The sequence below is a fragment of the Camelus dromedarius genome, chromosome 25 (assembly GCF_036321535.1).
Source record: "Camelus dromedarius isolate mCamDro1 chromosome 25, mCamDro1.pat, whole genome shotgun sequence".
In the NCBI taxonomy this organism is placed as follows: domain Eukaryota; kingdom Metazoa; phylum Chordata; class Mammalia; order Artiodactyla; family Camelidae; genus Camelus; species Camelus dromedarius.
In genome coordinates, this window is record NC_087460.1 from 5,939,596 (window position 1) to 5,964,439 (window position 24,844).

General features: G+C 38.0%; 2 protein-coding genes across 3 annotated transcripts in view; one reads left to right on the forward strand and one right to left on the reverse strand.

Annotated features, from left to right (window-relative positions):
- Nucleotides 1–15,735, forward strand: part of KLRG1 (killer cell lectin like receptor G1) — a 43,672-nt gene extending 27,937 nt beyond the window's left edge. The window contains exon 6 of the mRNA XM_031444146.2: nucleotides 15,602–15,735. Coding sequence (XP_031300006.1) covers nucleotides 15,602–15,604 — 3 coding nt within the window. The 3' untranslated portion in view covers nucleotides 15,605–15,735. The remainder of the gene's footprint in view (nucleotides 1–15,601) is intronic.
- Nucleotides 15,736–17,700: 1,965 nt separating this feature from the next.
- The window catches only part of A2M (alpha-2-macroglobulin), a 45,009-nt gene continuing 37,865 nt past the window's right edge, over nucleotides 17,701–24,844 (reverse strand). For both annotated transcript variants that reach the window (XM_010990797.3, XM_010990796.3), the window contains exons 29-36: nucleotides 23,781–24,004; nucleotides 22,166–22,384; nucleotides 21,860–21,987; nucleotides 20,873–20,963; nucleotides 19,699–19,767; nucleotides 18,710–18,812; nucleotides 18,192–18,233; nucleotides 17,701–17,842 (exon numbers count right to left, since the gene is read on the reverse strand). In XM_010990797.3, the coding sequence (XP_010989099.1) occupies nucleotides 17,826–17,842; nucleotides 18,192–18,233; nucleotides 18,710–18,812; nucleotides 19,699–19,767; nucleotides 20,873–20,963; nucleotides 21,860–21,987; nucleotides 22,166–22,384; nucleotides 23,781–24,004 (893 nt within the window). In that variant the 3' untranslated portion in view covers nucleotides 17,701–17,825. The remainder of the gene's footprint in view (nucleotides 17,843–18,191; nucleotides 18,234–18,709; nucleotides 18,813–19,698; nucleotides 19,768–20,872; nucleotides 20,964–21,859; nucleotides 21,988–22,165; nucleotides 22,385–23,780; nucleotides 24,005–24,844) is intronic.

Sequence of the window (24,844 nt, forward strand, 5' to 3'; positions counted from 1 at the left end):
AATGGGAATCCTTTATGTACTACTGGAGTGAATATAGATTGGTGCAGCCATTCTGGAATACTTTCTGGCTGAATATTGAAATTAAGTTTGTATATGTTCCTTCACCCAACAACTTCAATCCTAGCTCTATAAGCCAGAGAAATTATCACACAGGTCAATAAATTGGCATGTATCAGGGTATTCAAAACATTTGTCAAAAGAATTGAAAATTTCCCAAACTGAAGTTCAAAAAAAAAAAAAAAAGGCTGGAAAAAATAGAACATAATATCTAGGAACTGTGGGATAATTACAAAAAGTGTAACATACATGTAATGGAAATGCCAGGAGGAGAAGAAAGATTTGACAAAAGGAAAAGAAGAAATACCTGAAGTAATGATGACCACAGTTTTTCCAGTTACTGACAGACACCAAACCACAGATCCAGAAAGTTCATAGACCACCAAGCAGGATAAACACCAAAAAATCTATACCGAGGCATATAATATTCAAACCACAGAAGATCAAAGACAGAGAAAATCTTAAAAGAAGCCAGAAGAAACTGAAAAGCCTTGCCTATGAAAGAAGAAAGACAAGAATTACATTGGACTCCTTCTCAGAAACCATGCAAACAAAAAGAGTGAAGTGAAATATTTAAAGCATTGACAGAAAAAACTCACCAACTTAGAATTCTATATCGAGATAAATTATCCTTTAAAAGTGAAGGAAACTAAAAATCTTCTCAGAAAAACAAAAATTGAGAGAAACTGTTGCCAGTAGACCTGCCTTGCAAGACATGTTAAAAGAAGTTCTTCATGGAGAAAGAAATGATGTCGGTCAAAAACTTGCATCTAAGAAAATAAAGAAAGGAAGAGTATTTGAAAAAGAAAGACAGAGGTAAAATAAAGTCTTTTATTTTTCTTATTTTTAACTAACTTAGATAACTGATCAAAATAATAGCAGTGATGTATCAAATGATTAAAGATTATAGCTTACGGATAAAGTGAAACATATGACAGGAATGTTAGAACAGAAGGGAGTGAGTTATTGGAAATATTCTAACGTGCCTGCACTACTTGTGAAACAGTGCCATGTTATTTGAAAATGGACTTGGATTGTTTATAAATATCTATTGCAAACTCTAGGCAAAAAAGTTTTTTGAAAAAGTATAATTGATATGCTAAAAGATGAGGGAAAATGGAATCATAAAAAATGCTCAATTAAAATCAGAGAGGGCAAAAAGAAGAGTGAATGATAAAAAAGTAAATAAGAAGGGCAATAAATAGAAAGCAGTTAAAATATTGTGGAGATTAATCCAACTATATGAAAAAATCAACCTAAATGTGAATGGTCTAAATACATCAATTAAAAGACAGATACTATTACAGAGGATTAAAAAAAAAAAGAAGACCCAACTATATGTTGTCTACAACAAACTCGCTTTAAGTCTGAAGACACAGGTAGATGAAAAGTCAAGGATGGAGAAAGATATGCCATGCTAACATTAACTTTTAAAAAAGCCTTAAGTAGCTTCATTAAGTTCAGAAAAAGTACATTTCAGAGCAAGGAAAACTCAGTGATGAAGAGGGACATTACATAATGACAAAGGGGACAATTCTTCCAGAAGACTTAACAAAATCCTGAATGTGTATGTACCCAACACAGAGTCAAAATATGTAGAGGGAAAAACTGACAGAACTGCAAGGAAGAACAGACAAATCCACTAATTTGTTGGAGATGTCAACATCCATCTGCCAGTAATTGACAGATCCAGCAGGCAGAAAATCAGTGAGAATATACACCATCAAGAAACAACAGCTAATTGACATTCATAGACTATTTCATCCAAGAACAGCAAGATATGCATTCTTCTCAAGCTCACATGGAACATTTATCAAGATAAGCAACATCATTGTTCATAAACCACATCTTAAACTTAAAAGAATAGAAATCATACAAAATATGCTCTCAGATAACAGTGAAATTAAATTAAAAGGCAAAAACTGAAAGCTCTAAAATCTCCAAATATTTGGAGGTTAAATAACTTCTAAATAGCACACAGTTCCAAGAAGAAATCTTAAGATAAATTTTAAAATATGTCGAGCTATGTGAAAATGAAAATACAGCTTATCAAAATTTGTGGGATGCGGCAAAAGCAGTAGCTTAGAGGGAAATTTATAGCACTGAATGCATATAAAAAAGAAGAAACATATAAAATCAGTAATCTAAGCTTCCATCTTAGGAAATTTGAAAATATCAGAAATGAAAGAGGCAATGTAACAACTGATGACATGGAAACTAGAAGGATAGTAAAGGAATATTACAAGTAACTTCATGCCCATACATGTGATAACTTGGATGAAATGGACCAATTCTTTGAAAGATGTAAGCTACCAAAACTTCCATGTGAGGAAATTGATAAACTAAAAAAAAGGTCTGTATCTATTAAATAAATTGAGTCTATAATTAATAACCTTTCAAAACAAAAAACATCAGGCCCAAATGATTTCACTGGTGAATTCTACCAAATATTTAAAGAAGAAATGATACCAGTTCTCTACAATCTCTTCCAGAAAGCAGAAGTAGAGGGAAGACTTTTTAATACCAAAACCAGAGCAAGACATTATAGGGAAGGAAAACAACAGACTTTCTCATGAACAAAAATGCAAAAGTCCTCAACAAAATGTTAGCAAATTATAGCCATCAATGTGTAGAAGTAATTCTGTACCATGAAAATTGAAATTTATTCTGGGTATACAAGGCTAGTTCAACATTTGAAAATTGTTTAACATAATCTATCACATTAACAGGCTAAAGAAGAAAAATCATATGATCATAACGATACATGCAGAAAAAGCGTTTAATAAATTCCAACCCCCATTTATGATAAAAATTCTCATGAAACTAGGAATACAGTGGATCTTCCTCAGCTTGTTGAAGAACATTTACAAAAACCCTACAGCTAACATTATACTAATGCTAAGAAATTAGAAGCTTTCCTCTAAAATTTGGAACAAGACAGGAATATCCCCTCTAACCATTCCTATTCAACATTGTACCGAGAGTCCTTGCTAATGCAATAAGACAAGAAAAGGAAATAAAAGGTATACATATTAGTAAGGAAGAGAGAAAACTATCTTTGTTCACAGATTATAGATTGTCTATGTAGAAAATTAGAAAGAATTGAAACTCAAGGGAGGTTTGGGGAAGGGTTTCTTGGCTTTCAGTTTTAGAATAAACATTTGGGGAAAAATAGAACTTGAGAAGGAAGAAAGCCAATTAAGAGACTAAGGTTTCTAACTAAAATGACTAAATGATTAAAACATCCCCCAAGACAAAGCAATTCTTCCAGGCTGGGCAGCGAGATCAGTAGATTCCTTGCGGGAATTAGAGGGAAGGTCTGCCTGGAGCACCTGGGAGGCTGGGGCCCAGGCCCAGTCACTTGTCCTTTGTCAAAGATTGCTATCTGTATGAATGACAAGGAGGCCACAGAGTGGGGATCTAAAACAGTCATGTGAACTGCAGACAGGTGACTGCTGTGGCGTAGGATGCAATGCCCTGACCCTGTGTTAGATCACCAACTGGGATCACCAACCCGAATAGCCGAGATAAATTTCCTGTAGTCCAGTGGGACTGGGATTTAAAGTCACATTTCATTTACGTAAAACAAATGTAATATTTCATGTAGAATATACTAATTCTAAGAAAACCAATCCCCTCCCCCTGCCCTCCAGTAGACACACACACACACACACACACACACACACACACACACACAAAAGCACAAACACTGTTCCCAGAATGCAATTTGTGCTAGATACCTTATTTTCTTGTCCCCTTATTATAAATATCCATGATTATTTTATTCCTCTTCAGCTCTCTTCCGTTTGCCTAACTTTGTGATTTTTAAGAAGGTTTTTTAGTTAGTAAAGCAACAGTACTCATAATTTTATATCTTTGCTGCCACCCTGTGGCTATCTTTCATTACTGTATATGAAAAGGGCATTTTGGAGCTTCTGTTAAGCCATCAGGTGTAGGGAAGGACAAGTGTAGGGAAAGCACGTTAAAAGAAAAAAAAAAAAAGGCAATATATCCAAGAAGATCTTTCACCATAACGCTCAAGATCTGAGGCACGGGTCTAGTGTATGATATATGTTTCTTTTATGTATCAGTATTTGTCCTTTGAAATCCTGTTAGTCTGTGTCTAACCTTATTTTGGTGTAGTCTCCCATTCCTTGTCCTCGTTCAAACTAAGATACATAAATTAATCACATTAATTGTTGATCCTGACTTGCTATTTAGTGTCAATTATGGCTTTTAATGGACTCTGCAAAAAAAAAAAAAAAAACCCACAGGAAGCTGAACCTATCTGCAGTAGGCCCATGTATTAAAATTTCTTTGTAGACTTTCATTTTGGTCTAGAACTTGTCATATTGGTGCAAAACATTTTGTCTTTCCCTAAAATAAAATGATAAAAACTAAGGAATCAGTTTTAAGAAATAGAATATATTCACAGCCCATTTCTCAGGCAATTTTTCATGAGAAATAAGAACTACTGTCATCATCTCCTTGCCACCCGTCTCTGCCACTCTAGACCCTTTCTGCCACTTGTTACCATCCTAAATCAAATCTGATCTTGCTACTATCCTGTTTTTAAAATATCCCATTGCCTTCCTATTACTTACAGGATAAAACAGACTTCTTTGAATACCCTTGATAAATCAGTCTTCTAAATATGTATATATATTCTCTTTTGGGGGTAATTAAGTTTATTTATTTATTTTTAGAGGAGGGACTGGGGATTGACTCAGTCTTAAATGATCTCTAACTGATCTGAGTCTCTAACCTCACTTTTAATCACTCCTATAAACACTGCCTTTTCAACATTCATCTGGTCTCTTTTTTGTTAAAAAAATTTTTAAACACCTTTATTGTGGTATGGTTCCTATACTAACTAACTCTCTTAACACAGAATAAAATTGAAAGCTGCTTCTTTCTGCCCTAGGCCTTTTTTTTTTTTTGACACTAGACAAAATTATAAGAGCATCAAGAATCAGAGACCAATAGAATTTTCCCTGCTCCTTTCTTCCGTACCAAATAGAATGCTACTGGTTTTGGGTTATTTACTTGCAATGCTTTGCTTCTAGCTCATTGCATGAAGTTGGAATTCTCCATTGTGTCCATTTTGAGGGGAAGCCCCACAAATCTGGGCTCCAAGCTGATGTAGCTCTCTTGCGATTGGGGCACGAAACAGAGATAAGAGTGCCCTGTACAAGAGTGCCTGGGGGCATGGTCAGAGCCAGTCTGAGGGTGGAGGTTCTCTGACACTTTTATTGTGATCATTCAGAGAAGGAATCTTGGATCCCATGATATTATCCACTCGGAAGTCTACTAGTTCTTTCAGAATCCTGTAGGGCTCTTTTTTTTTTTCTACACTCTAGAAAGAAAGAAAATAACACCAACATAATCTTTGAATAAAGTGGCTCTATGCAAGAAATGTGTTGGCGTTACCACTTCCCCTCCCTCAGGGTCATTTAACTTTTGGGAAAGACACATTTAAATCTTCAGCCACAGTAGCCACAGTCTACCAACCCCACATGCTTCACACAAAAGAGGACAATTGTGACACGGTGATGATGCCAGCGGGTCTCATAATGTGAACTCACCTGAGGGTCTCCCAGAAATCCTAACTTGTGCTTTTTCTGCTTCCTCTGCCTCTAAATACATTTCCCTTCCTTTGCACACATCTCTCTTTCTGCATTCAGCCTCCCACAGTTACCTGAAATCTCAAAAAAGGAAATGACCTTCTCCATCCACAGCTAAGTGATAGAGGGAAGTAGTTAAGGGCATGGACTCCGTCACTAGAAAGCCCAGCTTCAGAGCTTGTCTTCTCCATCACTTGGAGTTTTGGAAAGTTTCGAAACCTCTTTCTGAACTTTCTAACTGCTCTATTTCCTCATAGTTAAAATGGCATTAATCATAGTAGGTGCCTCATAGAGTAATTGTGAGGATGGAGTTCCTTAACACAAGCAAAATGTTTATAACAGTGCCTCGCAGATGGTAAATACTCAGTATTGGCTTTAAAAAAATTAAGTTAACCCTTATACCTCTTTTTATGCTTCTACATCTTTTTATCACTTTGGAAACCTTGCTCTCATACTTTTCACTTCTCCAATGACATTAGGCTCTCTCTCTTTTTTGTCTTTTATTGAAGTGTAGTCAGTTACATTGTGTCAATTTCTGGTGTAAGCGTAATGTCCCAGTCATGCATATATATATACACACATATTCATTTTCATATTTTTTCATTAAAATTATAAGATATTGAATATAGTTCTCTGTGCTATACAGAAGAAATCTGTATTTTTTAATCTATTTTTATATATAATGGTTATCATTTGCAAATCTCAAACTCCCAAATTTATCCCTTCCCAACCTCTTGCCCCTGGTAACCATAGATTGTTTACCGTGTCTGTGAGTCTATTTCTGTTTTATAGATGAGTTCATTAGTGTCCTCTTTTTTTTTTTTAGATTCCACATATGAGTGATACCATATGGTATTTTTCTTTTCTTTCTGGCTTAGTTCACTTAGAATGACCATTGCCAGGTCTATCCATGTTGCTGAAAATGGCACTATTTTATTCCTTTTTATGGCTGAGTAGTATTCCATTGTATAAATATACCACAACTTCTTTATCCAGTCCTCTGTCAATGGTCATTTAGGTTGTTTCCATGTCTTGGATATTGTATATAGTGCTGCTATGAACATTGGAGTGCATGTATTTTTTTGAGTTAGAGTTCCCTGTGGATATATGCCCAGGAGTGGGATTGCTGAATCATATGATAAGTTTATTTTTAGTTTTTTGAGGAATCTCCATACTGTTTTCCATAATGGCTGCACCAAACTATATTCCCACTAACAGTGTAGGAGGGTTCCCTTTTCTCCATACCCTCTTCAGCATTTATCATTTGTGGACTTTGTAATGAAGTCCATTCTGACTGGTGTGAGGTGATATCTCATTGTAGTTTTGATCTGCATTTCCCTGATAATTAGTGATATTGAGCATTTTTCATGTGCCATTTGTATGTCTTCATTGGAGAATCTCTTGTTTAGGTCTTCTGCCCATTTTTGGATTGGGTTGTTTGGGGTTTTTGTTGTTGTTGTTGTTATTAAGTTGTATGAGCTATTTAAATATTCTGGAAATTAAGCCCTTTTCTTGTAAATATTTTCTCCCATTCTGTAAGTTGTCTTTTTGTTTTGCTTATGGTTTCCTTTGCTGTGCAAAAGCTTGTAAGTTTAATTAGGTCCCATTTTGTTTATTTTTGCTTTTATCTATTGCCTGGGTAGACTGCCCTAGGAGAACATTGCTAAGATTTATGTCAGAAAATATTTTGCCTATATTTTCTTCCATGAGGTTTATAGCTTTGTCTTTAATGTTATTGGAATTTTAGGTTTCAGTGACAGGCTAAAAGAAAGATAGTTTTCCCTAAATCACATCACACCTAAGATTACTTTAAAGTGAAAATAATAACTATATAGAATTATACAATATTAAAGTTGAGAGGGGTGTTCAATAATATAAGTGGAGTTTTGGAGGAAAATGGCAATGGAAAAAATCTAAGAGAGAAACTGAAAAATGAAAGGACGATATGAAATAGGGCCCGGGGTTGTACTCAGGGTTTTCCATGGACCAAGGCAGCTGCAGGCAGGATGGCAACGATAATGAGAACAAGACATGGTGGAGCAGATCTGCTGCTCCCCATAGTGTCAGAGAAAGTACAGGAGATCAGAGAATATGATATCCTTTTCCTTGCACTCTGCCTGGTCTCAGAAACTCCCAAATCCACAGGAATTTATTTCTGAGAGTGCTCTGTGCACACAGCAAGCCCCACCCCAAGGCTTCCAAACAGTGTGTAGAATTTGGCAAGAATTCCCTGAAAGGGGTCGTTGCTTCCTTTAACTTAGAACAGTCTCTCAGCCTCAGTACTGTTGCCATTCTGGAGCAAGTTAAGTTTTTTATTGCGGCGGGCTGTCCTGTGATCGTAGGATGATTCACAACATCTGCATTTACTGACGCCAGGCTAGTGCAGTTATATAGATATGCTGTGATCGTGTCCGGAACTAAGATGGAGGTGGGAACAGAGAGAAGATGAAGGATTCATGAGATATTTATGAGAAAAGAATCAGTGCTGCCTGGTGGATGTTTAGGATGGAAAGGGGGAAGAGAAGTTAAGGGTGAGTTCAGGGTCTCTGTTTTGATTAGTAGGGTGAATGATGATGCTTTTTGCTGATAGGAGGCACAGCAAGGGAATTGTGTGTGCGTGTGTGTGTGTGCATGTGTGTGTGTGAGTATGAGTGTGACTTAGACATGATATGCATGTGGATGCCTACTGTTGAGTTGGATATGAGAGGCAAAAGAACAGGAAAGATTTCGTGTCTGGAGACACCCTTTTTGGAATTTTCACCATATTTGGAAGATGTTTGCTATGGGAATAGATGAAAACCCCCACCTAGGGTACACAGAACAAGAAGAGGTCTAGAAGGGAGTTCTGAGAAACAACTACATTTAAGGAGACCCAGAAGAAGTAGCCAGAGCAGTGGGAGAAACGTGGTATCATGAAAGTTAAAGGAAAAGCAAGGCATGAAAATTTACGAGGTATAAAAATAAAGATCATTAAAAAATAAGCAGTTATACAATTTGTTATATTCCTTTTTGGTCAGGTTTAATGAAACATAATTTACATATAGAAAATGAATCCTTTGGTGATTAGTTCTATTGATTTTTAATTCTTCTAGTGTTTTATTTATTGTTATTATTTATTATTTTTATTTTGGTAAGAGAGCAAACTTTCCTTTCCTGAAATATTGCTTTATCAAGTCAGAGCCTTCTCCTCCTCAGGGCTGGAAAATATGGTGCTCTGAGTACCACACTGAACTACAAGTCCACATGGAGTTCTCGTCCTGGTTTTGCACGTCACAGCTAACATATATTGAGCTTTTATGGTATGTTAGGCTTGTGTTCCCTAAGTTAACCCTTCCAACAACATCACAAAGTGGGTACTATTACTGCCCCCATTTTACAGATGGAGTTCCCAGAGGTTAAGTAACGTGTGGCAGGTTTCACAGCTACGAGGTAGCAGAGCTAAGATCTGAACTCAGATGTCTTGGGTCCAGGGCCCAAGCTCCCCCCACCACTGCGCAGCACTGTCTCTGTCATGTGCTTCCGATGCAGTCATCTTTGATTCTCCCCTGAGCTGCTGCTTTCTGAGCGCTAATGTTGGGACAACAGGATTTTCCCTGCTTCACTCTTAAGGTTGTATTTCACGAGAAGACGCCTTAGGAAGCACGTTGAAAAGTGCAGGACTAGCGTGATGATTGGAAACGTCTGGAGCTAGATGGCCAGGGTTCAAATCCTGGCTTCTCTGGATTACTTACCATCTCTTAGCCTCACTTTCTCAACCTTAAAATGTGGCTAGTGATGGTATCTACTCATAGGGTTACTGTGAGGGTGCTGGAGGAAAGCCGTGTAACATGCTTATCACACAAGGTGAGCAACATTAAGTGTTAGAACATCTCCCTTTTCCCGACCCCTAATAACAATGACAATAATAGTATTAGTAATAATCTGTTCCCAAGATGTGAAAAGGGGAACAGTTGGAGGTCTGCTATTGACATGAACATAGGGAAGGAATTGACCAGTCTCTAGACAATACAGCTGTTAGATTATCTTTGTAGAAGTTGTGTGTGGGAAGAGAGCCACTGTAACTGTGATACGGATTCTGCAGCTTTGGATTGCTTATTTCATCACATAGTTTCTCTAGTTAAGAGGAAGAGAGAGAAAAGGTGAAAGGAAAGAAGGAAAGGAGCTCATGAACAAGGAATAGGGCGAACCAGAGACAGGAAAATGTACAGGGCTTTTTCACCTTTTACAAGTTTCCACGTGACAGTCAGCTTCTCGTGGAGCTCTTTCCTGGGTTCCTAGTTAGAGCTGTAACCACTTCCCACCCGTCCCCTCCCTTCCTCCCCAGCTATGGTTCTCATAGCTGGGAAGCATTTCAACTGCCTTGCTGATGCTGCTTTCTGTCTTTCTCTTCCCTCTGGAACATAAGCTCTCTGGAGGTGGGGAGTTTTGTCTGTTTTATTTCCTAATCAGGCAAAGTGTAGTTACTCAATAAATAATTGTTGAATGAATGCACAACTGGTTGACATGAAGCAGAAAGCAAGAGTATTTGAGATAGGAGACAGAATAGGGATTATGAGGTTAGGTACCATGAACCAGTTTTATAAAATGTTAATTTCCCGTAGTAAGTACCATCTGGCTGAATGAACTCTCCTGTCTTCCCTTTGCGTCCGTCTAGTTCCGTATTGTATTTGAGCTCAGTCCAAAGAAGTTACACAAGAGTACATTTAGCTGTCCTTTGCCTGAGTCCCAGGACTGCTGAGGATCATTTCATCAGGTTAAATATTAACTACCTTCAAGGGCAGAGAGCCCAAATTACTAGATGTGACCAGTTTTTTCTTCTTCACATGTGAGCTCAACTGTTATGACATTAACTCTTTTTACTAGTTTTTAATTAGAAACTAAATACACAAAGAATACACAAAGTGAAAAACATAATAAGCATTTTTAGACTATTATTATCCATAAAGTTATAATTCATGTATTTTTCAGCTGCATTTGATAATTTAGGTAATTTATTTCTAAAAATGACCTGAAAAATAAAATACTTCGGTAAAGTGTCAGCATCGGAAAATTAAAATCTTATGTTACATCAAAAAGGACTCAAGCTCATGGTCCAGTGAAAATAATGGCCCATTTATTCCTCTGCTAAATTTCTGACTGTGGGAATTCTAATGTCCATGCTACCCTGCATTTTTAAAGAGATACGTGAAGGATATCTTTTCAGACAGTCCACAAGTTTAGAGTCATTACAGAGGGATTAAAAAAAAACTGGGATCCAAATCCAGGCTTTACTGTCTTCTTAAACTGTTTTTTCCTGAGTTGTAAGGTAAATTAAGCAAACTGACTCATTTTGATGGACAAGTTTCTGATTCTAATGAAGTCCAATTAACTTATTTTTTCTTTTGTTGCCTGTGTTTTTGGTATCATTATTTAAGAAGCCATTGCAAAATCCAAGGTAATGAATTTGCCCCTAAGTTTTCCTGTAATAGTTTTACAATTTTAACTCTTAAATTTAGGTCTTTGATCTATTTAAAATTAATTTTTGTATATGGCATAAAGTCAGGGTCTAATTTAATTCCTTTGCATGTGGATATCCAGTTTTTTTTTTAACACTATTTATTGAAGAGATTGTTCTTTCCACATTAAATGATCCTGGCATCCTTGTCAAAAATCAATTGACAATAGATGTGAGGGTTTATTTCTGTGTTTTCAATTCTATGCCATTGATCTGTACATCTATCTTTATGACAGGACCATGTTGTTTTGTATACTGTAGTTTTGTAATTAAGTTTTGAATCAGAAAGTGTGAGTCCTTTACATTTGTTCTTCTTTTTCAAGATTGGTTTGGCTTCAGGGTCCCTAGAAATTGCATGTGCATTTTAGGATGAGTTTTCACATTATTTCTTCACAAAACACTGTTGAAATTTTGATAGGGGTATCGAATCTCTGTATAAATTGCTTTATCACCTTAACAGTATTAACTTAAGTATTAAGTTCATGGATTTCCAATCCATGAACATGGAATATCTTTCTGTTTACTTAGGTCATCTTTAATTTCTTCCAGTAACATTTGTAGTTTTCAGTGTACAAGTCTCGCCACCTTCTTGGTGAAACTTAATCCTAAGTATTTATCCTTTTTGATGCCTTTGTAAATAAAATTATTTTCTCAATTTCCGACTTAGATTGTTTGTTGCTCGTGTATAGAAATACAACTGATTTTGTGTGTTTATTTTTGTTTCATGTGATTTGCTGAGTTTGTTTATCAGAGCTAGCCTTTTAATTTTTTTGGTGTGGATTCTTAAGGTTTTCTATATATTGTGCCATCTACAAATAGAGGTAGTTTTACTTCTTCTTTTCCAAGGGGGATGCCTTTCATTTCTTTTCCTTGTCTGAGTGTTCAGTTGTAGAAGTTGTAGCCAGAGTGGCAAAAGTGTGCATTCTTCTCTTTTCCTGATCTTCAGGGGAAAGCTTTCAGTCTTTCACCATTGAGTATATTGTTAGCTGTGGATTTTCCATATGTATCCTTCATTATGTTGTGGAAACTTCCTTCTCTTCCTAGTTCATGAGTGTTTTTATCATAAAAGGGTATTGGATTTTGTTAAATGCTTCTTCTGCAACTATTGAGATGATCACATTTCCCCCCTTCATTCTATTCATGTGGCAGATTACACTCATTGATTTTTTGGGTATTAAGACATTGTTTAATAATTTCAAATGTACAGAAGAGTTACAAAATAGTTCAAAGTCTTTTGAATGCACTTCACCTAGATTCATCAATTATTAACATTTTGGTACATTTGCTTTTCCTGAACAATTTGAGAGTTAGTTGTAAAGATCAGGCCCCTTTAACCCTAAGTGCTTCAGTGTGTATTTCCTAAGAACAAGAACAGACAGCTATATTAAAAAAAAAAAAACAAACTCAGAAAAGTTAACATTGATGCAACACTGTTATTTACTATATGTTACGTACTCAGATTTCACCCATTGTTCCAGTAACCTAATGGCAATCTCAGTCACTCTCCTGCCTCCCTCCAGCCCAAACCAGAGCCTAATCCAAAATCACACATTTTATTTCTTCATTGTGGTTTTTCACTCATCTTCAATTTAAAACAGTTCTTCACACTTTATCTTTTGTGAAATTGCTTTTAAAAGGTTATAGGTCAGTTATTTTGTAGATTGTCTCTCATTTGTTTTTCCTCCAGCTTTGTTGAGATATAATTGACATACAACATTATATGTTTAAGATGCACAATATGTTGATTTGATACACTTATATATTGCAGAATGATTATGACCATAGCATTAGCTAACACCATTATGACATCACATAATTACCAATTTTTCCTCCCCTTCCATATTGGATGCTTTTGACATTAGTATGTTACATTTTCTTGTTTGTGTATTTTAAAACTACTTATTGTGGATATAGATGATTTTACTACTTTTGTTTTTTAAACTTCCTACTAGCTTTATAAGTGGTTGATCTACTACCTTTACTGTATGTTTGCCTTTAACAGTGAAATTTTTACTTTGATAATTTTCGCACTTCTAATCTTGGCCTTTTCTTTTCCGCTGAGAGAAGTCCCTTTAACATTTCTTGTAAAGCTGGTTCAGTGGTGCTGAACTCTTTTAGACTTTCCTCGTCTGTTAAACTCTTTCTCTCTTCTTCAGTTATGAATGCTAACCTTTCCGGGTAGAGTATTCTTGGTTTAAGTTTGTTCCTTTCAGTACTTTGGATATATGGTGCCATTCCCTTTTGGCCCATAAATTTTCTGCTGAAAAATCAGCTAGTCTTATGGGGGTTCCCTTGTAGATAGCCAGTTGTTTTTTCTCTTGCTGCTTTCAAGAGTCTCTCTTTATCTTTTAACTTCTGGCGTTTTAATTGGTACTTGTCTTGGTGTGGATCTCTTTGGCTTCGTCTTATTTTGAACTGTCTGTGCTTGCTTAGATATGGCTTTGTTTCTACTGATCGTGTTTGAGTTTTAGCACTTCTTGAGTTTGTGCCATGATGTCTTTCATTAGTTTTGGAAAGTTCTCAGTCATTATCACTTCAGTAGTGTTTATACCATTTCCTCTCCACTCTTTTTCTGGGGCTGTAATCACATATATGTTGATCTTTCTCACGGTATCTCCATGACTCACACCTTTACTCCTGTATTTTTTATCCTTTTGTCCTCCATGACTTTGAATAGTTTCTTCTGATTTATCTTCTGAGTTTATTCTCTACTTGTCTATGTTTAATATACTGTTAAGTCTGTCCTTTGAATTCTTAATTTCAATTATTCTATTTTTCAGTTTTAGAATTTTCAGGCACGAAGACAAGGTTACAAGCCTCCTCAGCTTCCAGATTTTTTTTTTTTTATGGAAGATTACACATTTCCTTTTCTTAACTCATAATTTAAGTAATTACATTCTTCCTCAAATGTGTCAAACGTTGTGAACTGGCCTCACTCTGTTCCAGTTACATTAATAGTTTATTTTTGGTAATAGTTCATAAATTTCTAGTCATTTAGTTTTCAAAGTTCAGTGTGCATCAGAATCAGCTGGAAGATTTGTTAAAATATGAACTGCAGGGACACAACCCTGCAGTTTCTAAGTCAGAAACTCTAGGAAAGAGTCTATAATTTGAATGTTTAACACTGTACTGCTAATAGTCCAGGAACCAAACTCTGAAAAGTCACTGCTTTGGCATATTTTAGCCTATTGACATTTCTGGATTACCACTTATTTCACTAATGGAAACTCATTTCCAACCATTAGGCTGAATAAAAGCCACTAATTTCACTAATGAAAACCCATTGTACATTTATTATGATAATAAGCAAAACCTATGTTATTGATGGGAAATAAAGATGATTGAAATGCTCTTAGTAGCACAACCTGTAATTAGATTAGTTGTTTTCAACTTCTGGTGAAAGGAACACTCACTGTAGAGTTTTGGCTAGCTATGTACATTCCCTACCCCAAACCTATTAAATCAAGACTCTGGTGTTGGCGCCCAGGCATAAGTATATTTTTAAAGCTCTGTAGATGATCCTTTTGTGTAGGAGTGAGACCTGCTGGCTTGGAAGCTGAAATATCTGGAACATGACTTGCTGATTAGGTTAGGCACTGCCCATAAAACAGTTGTTCTCGTCCTTGTTTGTATATTAGAATCAACCTAAAAAAAATACTGCTGCCTAGACCCCATTCCAGGCCAATTAAACCAATTAAATCTGAATATTTTGGCATGGGGCCATGGCATTAGTAAAACAAAACAAAACAAAGCAAAACAAGCAAATAGACAAAAAACTTCTTCTAATGAGGTGATTCTAATGTTCAAGTAGGATTGAGACTCTCTGTCCTGAAGGAAGGATAGCTTGTTGCTTCTCTTAGGGTACATGAGGATTACCTGAAGGACTGGTTAAAACGGACCACTGAGTGCTACAAACGGAGTTGCTGACTCAGTAAGCCTGGGGTGGGGCCCTAAGATGAGCATTTTGGTCAAATTCCCTGGTGATGCTGACGCTGCTTGTCTGGAGATCACTCTTTGAGAACGGGCTTGAAGCAGTGCTTGCTACCTTGGCTGTGCCTTAGACGCACCCGAGAAGCATTTAACATCCTGATGCACAGGCCCCATTCCAGAGTACTAACTTCTAATAAACATGACTGACAGTGCTGTGCTGTCCATGCTAAATGATTTAAAATAAATTACAGGCTTCATAACAAGACTGTTAGGCCTTGGGAAAATGTCTTAGCCTCTCCAAGTCTTAGTATATTGGCGATTAATATTATTATTGTTACTTACTTAATGTGAATAATTGAAAGTCTACCATTACCTCCTGGAATAAAGGTGTTAGGTTTTTGTTGTAAGAATATTTAATGGAAAGAAAGAATATTTAATGGATCAGGGTAAACACGTGCCATCAGATTTTAAAGAGTGTATTTCTTGTCTTCTTTAGTAGACAAAGGCTGAGGAGAAAGAGAGAAACATTTGGGGAAAGGAGGAGAAGAAATCAAAGAAGAGGAGGAAAAAGGGATGCAGAAGCAGGAAAATGCATTTCATAAAACGAGATATGAAGAGTATTCGGGCTTTAGGATCAAATGATGATTATGAGGTAAGATACCTTTAATGCTACTTGATAGAGTAAGTATATTCTTTCTCCTTGTACAGATTGCCAGGTACTGAGTTCAATATTTCTTCTTAGTCTTAAGCTTCTTATTCATTGGATTTTAGTTTAATTCTCAGAATAGTAAATATGTTCATATGGTTCAATAGTCAAATAATTTTAAATAGTATTCACTAAATGGTCTCCTTCCCATCCTTGAAAACTTCCAGTTACTTTTCCCTGTTCCTCTAGGTAGGTAAACACTTTAATAGCTGTTTTTTTTTTCTAAAGGGTCTCCTTCCAGTATTATTTTATGTAAGAGCAAAAAATACAGGCATATTATTTCCTCCCCAACCCCCTTATTATATAAAAGAGTCTGTAATATGTATCCTGTTCTTTGCTCTACTGTTTTCTCTGAACAATGTAATCCCGGGGATATTTCTATGTTGATATACAGAGTACTTCCTCGTTCTGTTTCCAGTCACATGTTTTGCTGTTGTTTAGCTGTTTCCTAACATATTCTGAATTCTTGTGACCTCTTTCATGGAGTAAATTGTTATATTCTAATCTGCCAGAATTGTGATTTATCAGTGGAGTCAAAATAAATTTAGAAGTCATTTATTTTGGCAAGGTAGGTCAAGTATTCTATTTCTTTCTCTTTGAATTCCTGCCATAACCTCTCAATTTCCCTGAGGCAAATGGACGCCTCTGACCAACTGATTCAAGGTGGGGAAAGATGAGGTCAGCGGAGAGGCACATATGAGGACATGCAAGCACACAGCACCTTATTATTTTAAAAAATAGAATACAAATAAAATATAAAACCCCATATGAACTGACCCCTGAACATTTCTATCTCCTTCACTGTCATGTCTCCACGTACTTTTCCTGTCACAGCGTGGTTTGTGGTTATGAACGTGGACTTGGAAACCAGACTTCTTGGTACTGAATTCTGGTTCAGCCGTTTATTGGCTGAGTAACTTTGGGCAGGTTACACCACTGTGTGCCTCAGTTTCTTCATTTGTTGTCATTGTCCCTATTTTGTAGGGTTGATATATTAATACCTGTGAAGTGCTTAGAGTAGAACCTAGTATGAAGGTGATAACTTTTACCTTTTATTTTTGTCTATCCTGGAGACAGAGCTAAGGATGCTTGAACTTCACTGTCCTTTGGAATTCTTAGTTTGCAGCACCCAGGCTTCTGTCAGACTAAATCAAATGAAGACTAGAACTCCTGGGACTTCCCCAGGAATCTTCTCTTCAGACTCCCAAAGCTTCTGCCCCTCCATCTATGTAATGGATAATTTTAATACTTAATGCATCTGAATACCTCCTTGAGTTTATATCCATCCTTTGGTTCTGGCTCAGAGTTTCAGAAAAAAAGATACTCCAGTGTATTTGTGCTTTGAATACTATATATCCTTTCTTCTAGAAAAACTCACTGCGACTTGTGTCACCTCTTCAGTATTTTCAATCTGCCATCCTTTACTGAGTCTGAAACCCAAGGTTAACTGATTGATCACTCGTATCAGTCAATGGCAGATTTGGTTCTGAGGACTCATAACTTCCAATTCAAATCAAGTCCCTGTTAATTATGCTGCCTCCCAATGTGGCATGCCCAACTGTCTATCTCATTACTTCCCTTTGAAGTGGAAAGTCTTTCCTTATCAAGTCAGCCATTTATTTTCTCCTAAATGCACTCTTTGGCTTTTTCTTAGAATATACCTGTTACCAAACAAGTTTACACGCTCCTAGTACATAATCCAATACATTCTTATTTTCCCTGTAACCCCTATGTGAAGCCTGCTCAGACCAGCATCTCTGTAATGTTTTTCAATTTCTGAAGCCCAAAGCCCCTCAGCTCTTGATCACTATGAATTTTTTCCTTAGCATTCTACTGGGACTCATGTGGAAGTGTAATAAATGTTTATGGAATAAATGAGGAAACAGTGATAGAGCTGACCAGAAACAAAGGTTTATTCATCAAGCCTGCAGAGATTCAAAGACTCTTTTGTTCCATGGAGACCTGAGTCGGTGGAACAGGGACTCTAGCAAAGCAGTTTTCATTGATGTGGTCTTTAAGCATTTCCAGGATCTGTGATAGTGGAAAGAAGAGAAAATTAAGATGGACTTGGGTTTCCTGAGCAGTGAATATTCCTTCTCTTGGATCCAGGTAGCATAGTGCCTGAGGAAATCCAACTAGTATATACGTGGGAAATGAGATCCGTTACTTAAAATTATCCAAAATGCAATTTTATGAGCTGTCTGAAGTTTGACCATCAGTGGCCCTTTCCCAATAAGTGCATTTTTTCTGTAATAACTTGCACTGTGAGCAGTATGAAGTCTGAGAAAAATATTTAGCCAGAATTTTATGCAGGGGATTTGGGGGACAAGCCAAAGGGGTTCTGACTCCATTTGGAAGGAGTGTGAATTGCTTTGCTTACCTTTGCTGCAAGGAGCGTTGTACTCAGCAACTGCAAACTCATCTGAATAAAAACAAAAATTGTCAGGTCAAGTGAGAGGGAAAGCAAACATCTACGGGATACAGGTCAGTGGAAGAATCTTTATTGTGGGAGGAGTTGTGTTGTATGAGCATCATTCATTTGATGTATTGCTTTCTGCCTTATGTTATTAACTTTTCAGATACTGTATGTTATGCTTTGCTTTACCCTAAACTCCTGAAGGGTAGCAGTTCAGATGTTATGCTTGCTTAAATTTCATATTGTCCTACAGTTGATTTTATCTGAAGAAAAGGTGCTTTGTATTAGTAGTTGGTATATTTATCCTATAGGTTATTTTTACAATGTGTGTACAGAAGATAAAGACAGGAGACTCAGACTTTGATGGACACAAAATGAAGTAATAAGAGCAATCAGAGTAATGAATTGCCCGAACACATTTCTCAAATCTAAATTTCTGTGATCAGGAATTTAATTTCTGTGTGAAAGTTGCTCTCACTCACCTGTCTCGTAGTAATCATAGACTTTCACTATGGCTGGTTTCAGATCTCTTACTGGGACGTCTTGCAGAACCGTGAAGGACAAGCTCACGGTCTGATTTGTCACCTAGAAAGCAAAAGGCAGTTAAATGACCCTCCAGGGATGTTTCTTCTCTCTTCTTTGAATGAGTATAAGTACTCATCTATCTTGGGAAAAACTTTCTGTCAACTAACAGGATCCTTAAATTGGGCCAAAAGCTCTCAGAGCAGATGGAAACTTCCCCAAATTGTTTCTTAAATAACTAAAACTATTCATATACTCCCATCAGTGTGAGCACAGGGCTCTGTTCACAGGGGGCGAATGATGTATGCTTTTTATTGTTTAAATAATTATGTTCATTTTTAAATATTGGAGATTTGGTACAGTTTTACTTCTCTGTCTTATAGAAATATTTATGTTGACTCAAAAAGGAATATCAACAGTTGATCACTGCCGCCTTGTTTTACAAAATTTGCAAACTATAATATTCATCAGTATAGTAATGAATAAACTATGCAACAACACACAGCTGTGAAATCACATTGGTTTATTGGTGGACTGATCTTGTTATTTTACGCCAAAGTCCTTGATGAGATTGATAGTAAGGTCCCCTTTTGTCTCATTGATGTAATGTTGAAATAATAATTGACTAATCCCAATGGTTACTTTCTTATATTACTATCTTCAAAATAACTTACGCACATAGTAAGCACATTTTGTGGGGAACTTCTTGCTTATGGAGTCCTAGAAATACTCATATTCCAATATTTATAACAAGCCATTTCTTCCCATAGTCCCAGATGAAAAATAAATAGAGAAGAAGAGGCGAATATTCACTGGAACTAATATTACAATTCCCAGATTTTTAGCATGGAAGTGATGTCTCCAAAATGCCTTCATTCACTTCCCAGGTAGCTTCTGTAGAGGCATCACTGTCTACATTTTTTTGCAACCAGAACGGCAGGGCTCTCACCTTATCCAGGTAAATCAAGACATGGTTGTTGCTGACTTCTGTCCTGCTCACGTGGTTAGATCTTTCAAGCTGAAGAAAATTAAGACATCATAAATGTTAATAAACAGATGAAAACCCTGGGGGAAACCAGAGGAAAGAAGAATGTTTATTAAGCCTGAGGGTAACATTTCTTCAAATGCTTTTTATAAGCAAAGACAATAATGTGGCAAAATTAGAAATGAAAGGTAATTGGGATGCAAGGTTTAGTATTAGTTATGACACAGGACCCACGTGTAAAGGAGATTTATTTGAAGGAAAGGGAACTAAATATCTGAAACTTGGAAATTACCCATATTTCAAGGTTCAATTCATCTTCCGTTCCTTCATGAAGGAGGTTTTTGTTTTTGTTTTTTACTTTTTTTGCTTTCTCAAAATATATAGCAATTTCAGTTTTCTCTGTACTTCTTAATATTTATAGTTTATGTCATTCAATCTTTTTCATATTTTTTTGCACTGATTCATGTGCATATGCTTTATCTTCTGAAGTATCTAAGCGCCATTAAAGCAGGAGCCTGCTGCCAGCTTTTCCGTAGTACACATGGCTCCTGGCAGAGTGCGATTTATGACATGAGCCAGACGATTGCTGTGGGTGTCACCAAAGCCATGAACAAGAAGCAGGTGGAGCTGGCGAGGTCACCAGATCTGCCCAGAAAGCTCAGAAGGCTGAATGAACATGATCCCTAATACCTGCCACCCCAGGTCCCTCAGTGGTGGAAGGACAGTCTCAAAACCGTCTGAAGCAACCACCGCAGTTTGGTAGTGAAAGGTTGGTGAGCGGTAACAATGCATCATAAAACCCGAGGGAAAGGAACATGTTTTCTGGATCATACATGTCTCCGTATGTGGCAGTTTTGAGTTGTTAGTTTTTAAAATTAGTATTTTCTAATGAGTATCTTAACGAAAACATGACTGAAACTCCAACACAGAATTTTGAGACCCATTAAAACAAAATTTAATGAGAAAACCAACCAACCAACCAGCCCCCATGCAAACATACTAAATTATATTTCTGAGTTTGGAGAAAGTAATAAGTCTTTGATAGAGGTTGATTTAATGGTGTTCTCATATTAATATTGTCAGTCTAGAGATACATAACACATTAAAATAGGGTCTCCTGGGCTTATAAGAAACGTACCATTTTCACTGTTGGTTTCAGGGGAATAAAACCAGATACCATCTTCACATCAGCAATTGCCATGTTGGAGGCAGGACGGCTTCCAGTGTAACTAGAGATGCAGAGAAGAAAGAAAGAAGGAATTTTTGTGTTATTAATTGTTCTCTTTTTCTGTGTCCAATATAAGCACTCAAGAGCCCTGAAAGGGACATGGACGTCTTCCTAAATTTCTTACTCGAGTAGCTCAGAAAACTGGCTGTGAATTAGAATCTTCAGGCGAGCCTGTTAAAGCCACAGAGACCAGGTCCTCCTTTGGACCTGATAAGTCAGAATTTCATGTGTGTGAACTCGGAGGATCTGTGTTTCAAGAAAGCTCTATATGTGAAGCACACCTGGGCTTGAGACCGCTAAGTCGGTCCCAGTCACTTGTTACGTGTACTTTCTCTTTTTCCCTGAAGAGTACCGCCTTCCAGGTTATCATATTCTCGCGGGCAGTTACAAGAAGCCCTGTAGCTGTTTGAGTATTGCTGCCTATGTATGTGTTTTTCCCCAACTTGATTATTTCGTATATAATCTGAGATTTATTTATTGCCAGTACTAGGGAGTCACTACTTCCTTCTGTTCACGCTTTTCAAGAAGTCTCCATCTCTGTCCCAAATAGAGCAAAAATAATATAGAATTTCATTACAATAGAAGGAAATCAGGATGAATCACTACATTAGAATAAAATCAGGAATTCAGGCAAGGCATAATATTCTTTATTTAATTATTGCTAAGGGGTATGAATAACCTGTAAATAGTGAGGTCAGACAGTAATAGATCCTGGAGTCAGGGGCTGTACACTGTAAACCCCACCACTGAGAGGTTCTGTGTCGACATGAGAACACATTGCTTTTTCAGGAAATATAGAACAAATATTTCCTGTCACGCTGCTCTGCTTACTGAGGCCTTCCAGTAAGCAGACTGGTCGTTATACCCAGAATTCAGCGATACGGTCAGAGGACTTACCTGACATTCAGTGAGATCTGGAAGCTGGTGTGGGCTTTGGGTCCATCACAAGTTTGGGGCAGAGTCTGCACCTCTAGAGCAAATGGGAACTCTTCCTTTTTCAGGAGAATATTGTATTTCAAAGATGTCTGTGGAACATCAAAGGCAAAAATCTGAGTTTAGAAGGGGGAAAACCCTTCTCCAGGACTCCTCCCAACTTCCTCAACTCTTTCTGATTTGTCCCAGCAAATCAGTTAGGCCAAGTTAGTCCTTTTCAGTGAGGATGGTTACTCCAGGCCCCCTGTCCCATCCGCCCCAGACTCTCACCTGGAGGTAAACACACCCTTGTCCTGTTGCCGTCACATTGTACTCTCCAGGCACCTCTGGCAGTGAAGTCTGCTGTAGTAACAGTAGGTTGCTGTTGTTCACTTGGAATTCTGTGGAAAATGTCCCCGAAGACTGGATGGTCACCTGTACGGCCTTCCCAGTCCTGGCGAAAGTGGCTGCCCCGTATCTGGACAAGGCGTGGAGGGCCACCACCGTGTCCTGGAAGAGACGGGTGAGGGCCCACCTAGGCATGGTGACCCTTTGACGACCCAAAGGCCCATGTTGGCTGCCACAGAAGGGGTTTTGATTTTCTGTTTCCTTTTGCCCTGACTTTGGAAGTATTGGAGTTCTAATATCGAGACTGTTATAATCCTTACCTAGGTGACGGAACCATAACCTTCACTTATCTGTCAAGGACTATGTGCCCTAGAAATTGATTTTATTTCTCAGAAAAATCAATCCTTTTCGCTCTATAAATATATGTGGGATATGTAGTGTGGAGAACATGTATGAATGGGAATTAGTTTTTAGCCCTAGTTGTTTGCCTAAGATGTCTTTCTTGACAACTGTGGTCATACCTGGCACCAACCAACCAAAGTTCAGTCTGGCTCTCCCTCCAGACTAAACTCTGCTCTGCTGCTGAGGTCAGAGTCCCGAGAGAACCCGGGATCCTTTGCAGCCATGATCAAGGTCATGCTTCAGTTTCTCCAGAGAAATGCAGGATGAGTAATTATGATTATATTCTTGACTTATTGACATTTTTATTTGGCTGTCTCTTTTTTATTGGAAGCTTGGATCTCTCCCTGGCATGTCACATTCTCCATTCTCATCAACACTGAACCTGACATCCTTTAAATGATAGTTTTCTCAGAAGCAAATGACGACTGTTTTAACAAAATGATTATTTTCTCTCTTCCTATGGAAAAATAAGAGATTCAATACAATGGAAAAAGGATGGGATTCCATGTTGCCATATTCTCTTTTAGGATGCATATGCTAACCTCTAAATTCTCTGGAGGTGAAACTTCCCGCTCTGTCTATATTGGAGGATTTTTTTAGATGTGAGACTATATAGTTGTTAGGCTCAGGAAGTTGGATGAAGAAAGATAGTTCTTTATGCTCCTGACGAACAAATGTTTATATATTAACAGACTGGTAGAGGAAGCATGAAATGTGTCAGCTTTAAAAGAAGCCAGTAAACACGTGCCTAGAAATGGACAGATTTGCAGGGAGAGATTATTGGGTTTGAATAGTGTTTCTGGGAACAATCTGAAAGGTCTCTTAGAACTTCCAGAAAATGTTGGATTTTTAAATTCATTCTGCCATTGTGTGTAGGGTTAGTGGTGTCCCACTATTGCTTTAGGGTTGCAAAGTGGTTACTGGAAACAGGAGCCCATGATAATAACATGCGGGCGGCAGCAGAATTCAAGGCATTTTCTTTTCAGCCCTCTTTGACTTTCATTTTTCCTCATTTCTCACCATCCTCGAACACTGATAGCATTGTCCTCATTTCAAGTTATTCTCATCTTCATTTTTCCTTTTCACATGTGTTTGTATCCTGTTCAAACCTTTTGCTACCTGAAGGTGAAGCAGAAGGTTCTGGTTAACTGCAGACCTGGGTGGAGGAGAAGCCGCCCTGGGAGTTCTGCTGCTTTGTGATCCACCTCACGATGCGCGTGGCAGAGGCCAGGTCCTCCTGGGTCGGGGCGGGCTGGGCCGTCAGGTGAGCCAGCAGCACGTAGGCCGTCATCTCCACCTCGGCAGAGGGGGCCCGGGGCCGGTGAAAGTGCCCCCGGGACACTCCGGGCCTGTGAGGTCGTGTCCAGTGGGTGGAATTATCTGGAGGGGAGGAAACAATGAAAATGACTACACACTCATATTTAATTTCAGGGGAAAGTATGCCAGCCGGAGCTGAGGGGAGGGTTGCCTTTTTCTAATTATCATCTCAAACCTTTCCGCGCTGCTCTGCCTTCTATGGAAAGCTGAACGTGCTTTGTTTCAGCTGGGCTGGGGTGAGTGATGCTGCTCGAGTCAGGCCTAAGTTTTCAAAAGGATGTTGTGTTGGCGGATGAGAGAAAGAGCAGAGCAAGTTGTCTGACTGGCCGTGGTTAATTCCCGATTTGTGATGTCATCCAGGCCTTTTCCAGGGTCTGTTAAATTGTCTAGAAAGCCTGTCCTTTGAGGTTGCTTATGAGGATTACAGATCACATGGGATCATGCAGTTTACACTCATTAGATCACTAAAAAAAAATACAATCATCATCAAAATATCAAAGGCTGACAGGCTGTGAAATCTCGGGGACCGATTAACGCTGCTGTGGGAGGGGAACGACCCTTTGGAGAGCAGTCTGGCAAAGCGGGAGACGCGCTGGGTCCACCCGTCAGCAGTTACGCTTGTCTAAGTGCGAGTTAGAGAAACTCACACACACCGCAAGGAGACACGTATGTGAATATTTACATGAACAGTCACTGCAGCATGGTTTGCAGCAGCACCAAATAAGAAACAAGAAAATACCCATGAGGAGAGACTCCCGATATAAGCTGCGACCCTTTTACGTGCTGTAACGCGTTCCGCAGCAGGTATGACTGACAGCTAATGAGCGGGAGCTACAGGTACCCATGCATGGGACTCTTACCAGCCTGAGGCTGAACTTAAAAAAAAAACCGAAAAGCAAACAG